The sequence below is a fragment of the Mastomys coucha genome, unplaced genomic scaffold (genome assembly GCF_008632895.1).
Source record: "Mastomys coucha isolate ucsf_1 unplaced genomic scaffold, UCSF_Mcou_1 pScaffold23, whole genome shotgun sequence".
Taxonomy (NCBI): Eukaryota; Metazoa; Chordata; class Mammalia; order Rodentia; family Muridae; genus Mastomys; species Mastomys coucha.
In genome coordinates, this window is record NW_022196906.1 from 47,424,286 (window position 1) to 47,427,990 (window position 3,705).

Sequence of the window (3,705 nt, forward strand, 5' to 3'; positions counted from 1 at the left end):
TCCTGGTTGTCCTGAAACTCACTCTGTAGACCAAGCTGGCCTCAAATTCACAGAAATCCGCTTGCCTCTGCCTCCCGAGTGCTAGAATTAAAGACATGTGACACCACCACCCAGCTGGATAACATTTTTTAAAAGTAGCATAGCTCATGGTTTTGATGAGCTCCAGTGGGCAAACTTGATTTGACAAAAAGAACACTTCCAAATGTTGGAAATATTTAAGTTCAATGCCACTAGTGTCCTTCCAGTAATAACACACTGAAGACTATCATCATGCCACAGAGATAACAGTGGTTCACTATGTCTTAGAGTTTCTATGCTGTGAGAAAACAGGAGGACTAAAAACGACTTGGGAAGGAAAAGACTCTTTCATGTGTCTACAGGCCAGTCTTAAAGAGGCACTTCTGAATGAGGAGCCCCTCTCCCCATGTCTGTGTTTGTGTCAAGGTGACAGAGACCGAGCAGCCCAGTAAGCGAAGCCTGTGATTACCTGTGATTACCACCTTCTGTGAGGACCAGTCAGGCAGGGGTTACACTGTGGAGTTCTGGTTCTGCCCCTTACTCACTGTGATCTTGGGCAAACTGCGTGGTTCAACTCTTCATTTGTAAAGCAAAAATGACAATAGCATTTATACCTAGCTTATGGGTTGTTGTGAAACAAAGCTTAGATTAGTGCTAGGCGCTTAACAGAGCTTAGGATGCTACCCAACACACATTACCCCATCAATAGGAGCTATCATTTTCATTAGCTCATTCACTTATTCTCAGCTCACTGCTACCACCCAGACCCACCACATGATTGCCTTTCATAATTCTGCCATGGCTTCTAGGCTGATATTTCAAGTCCATTCTACACACAACAGATAATGTGAACGAAGAATGAACTGACTTGACTTTTCCAGCGGACATATGAAACAGGTTCCATTATCTGCATTTTCTGAGAAAGATGGTAGGAAGATGTTCTGACTTGCTCAAGTCTAGTCTATGCTAGGATTTAAACTGGGGCAGACCAAGAATCCACAGCTGAAACACTGCTGCAGTCAGGTGCCTGCATGCACTCATGACTATTCCTCAACACAGCGAGCAGTTTCTGCACTGGGGATTAACAGAGATTCACACTGATCTATTAGATTGGCTGAATCAGTATGACCAGAGAGGTCCGACAATGGCTGTCCCATGACAGAGTGTGAGGATCCAGTGGTTGAACATCCCATGGGAGCTGGGCACAGCATCAGTACCGAAAGACTGGAGAGCTGCTGGTCTTCAGGACATGTTAGGAACCTGAAGAAGTTGGTTCTGGTATCAGTGAAAGAATGTAGCAACAGTACAGATAAACCTGCCGTTAAAATGAAGGCAAGCAAGTAAAGCAAACTCTCCCTTTCCACCTTTTTTTTTTTTTTTTTTTTTTTTTTTTTTTTTTTTTTTTTTTTTTTTGGTGTTTTCCAGACAGGGTTTCTCTGTGTAGCCCTGGCTGTCCTGGAACTTATTCAATCCATCTGCCTCTGCCTACCAAGTGCTGGAATTAAAGGCATGCGCCACCACTGCCTGGCCTTTTCCCACCTTCTTTTATTCGGGATGCCACCAAATTCAGGTCGGGCCTTTCTACTTCAATTAATCAAGCAAATTCCTTACAGGGTTGCTTCCCTTTTAGTTGACTCCAGATTGAGCCAAGTTGACACCCAAGACTAACCATTACAATGGCCTTCTATAGAACAATCTTTGGTAACAGTCTTTATAGTAAAGGGCAGGGATGCTAATACCTTGCTACAGTAATCTCAAAGAGTATACACACGTGGTTCACTGGCAGATAAAAGACAAATGGCAGGTACAAAAAAAGGAAACAACATAAATTACTAAGTTTTCAAGGGTTATGGCAGAAGATATGCTCTTTCCAACTATCACCTTTATAAGGCTAGGTAAAAATTATTTTAAATAGTGAAGATGGTAGACTAGAATACACGCTACCCACTCAAGAGGCTAGAGAAAGCCAGACACATGGGAGGCAGGGGCAGGCAGATCCCTAAGTTCAGCGCCAGCCTGATCAACATAGTTAAGTTCCCAGAATAGCCGGGGTTATATAACAGAGATCCCTGTCTCAAAACACAGAACAAAAAGACAGGGCATTAGTGCATGGGGGTGTGGGAGTATCTGGAGCAGATCCATAGAGGGAAATGGCCATAGTTAATTACAAAGCTCTGTTTCCAAACAGTATGCACTGTCACATTTAATCCTCATACAACCAGGCAGGGCCTAACTAGGGGTTAAGACCACTTGCTCTGCAAGGTTGAAACACTGTGTAAGAAAGGCCAGGAGCAGCCTGTGGGTGCTTATAATCTTAGCATTAGGGAGTAGACACACGTGGACCCCGGGAGCTCACTAGTCAGTCACCATAGCTACTGATGGATGAAAGATCCAGTCAAAGGGATGGGGCAGTATGCTAGAGCTCACCTTACATCGTCCCCTGGCCTTTATGAAAGTAGACACATACCACGAAGCAGGTTTTACCACGATCTTTAATTTTACAAATGAAGACTTGGGCTTACAGGACATAAAGGATTGCCCCAAACTAGAGAAGTAGGTATTAGTAGGCCATCCCTAAAACTCAGGCCTGCAGAGACCTGTGTAGAGACAGACATTGGTTAAAGTAGAACAGAGATTGGGGCATTCAGAGTTTCTGTTAAAACACTGTTAAATAAGGACTTGTGCTCAAAGTGTGGACAAAAGGAGTATAGAGTAAGACATTGTGTGTGTGTGTGTATGTGTGTGTGTGTGTGTGTGTGTGTGTGTGTGTGTGTTTTAGTTGTTTGAACAGGGTTTCTCTATGTAGCCCTGGCTATCTTGGAACATGCTTCTTTTTCAGGCTGACCCCAAACTCAGAGATCCATCTGCCTCTGCCTCTAAATGCCGGGATTGAAGGTATTCGACACCACACCCAGCAGGGCATTTTTCTAATGATCTGTCATTTCTCTCTAGATGTCAAGCTTAAACGAATACAGAAAAGCTTACAGAGCAAGAGCTCTGAAGATGAAACAAAGGAAGCAGAGGAGTCACTATATGATTCTAATTACTATGAAAATATTTGTACAAAACCACAGTTCACTAGATTAATCCCTGATTCCATGTTTGGCATGAAACCATAAAGGATTTCCTTTTCTGAGCAATGGCCCTTCAAACCCACTTTCCAGCCAAGGCCAAAAAAACTAATTCTGACTACAATGACGTGTGCATGTCTTACTTCTAGTTAAGGGATGCTGAAGAAATACTTCCTTGGACAGCGTATAGTTCCTCCTGGTATTCTGATAAACTGTAGTTGTTTGACAGTTATAATTAAAATAAAGATACTTTTTTGGCATTAAAAACCTTCAAATATAATTTTGCTTGTAGGGCAGTTTTTCTCTTTCTGATTTTTTTATTGTTTCTATTTCCATGTTTACATTCTGGATGGTTTTGCTCATTTCCTTCACCTGTTTGATTGTGTTTTCCTGTAGTTCTTTAAGGGATTTTTGTGTTTCCTCTTTAAGAGCTTCTAGCTCTTTACCTGTGTTCTCCTGTATTTCTTTGAGGGTGCTATTTATGTCTTTCTTAAGGTCCTGTATCATCATCATGATAAGTGATTTTATATTTGAATCTTGCGTTTCTGGTGTTGTTTATTTTCTTATGCTTGCCCCCCGGCATCTGGTTAACTCTAGTGCTACCTGCCCTTGCTAA

At 42.3% G+C, this 3,705-nt stretch overlaps 1 protein-coding gene across 8 annotated transcripts in view; it reads left to right on the top strand.

The window, feature by feature from the left end:
* Nucleotides 1-3,705, top strand: part of CUNH11orf65 (chromosome unknown C11orf65 homolog) — a 52,621-nt gene that overhangs the window by 27,297 nt on the left and 21,619 nt on the right. For 6 of the 8 annotated variants that reach the window (XM_031344971.1, XM_031344970.1, XM_031344965.1 and 3 more), the window contains one exon: nucleotides 2,971-3,369. The exons of the other annotated variants lie outside the window; for them this stretch is intronic. In XM_031344971.1, the coding sequence (XP_031200831.1) occupies nucleotides 2,971-3,137 (167 nt within the window). In that variant the 3' untranslated portion in view covers nucleotides 3,138-3,369. Of the gene's footprint in view, nucleotides 1-2,970; nucleotides 3,370-3,705 lie in introns of those variants that run through there. 8 annotated transcript variants of the gene reach the window in all.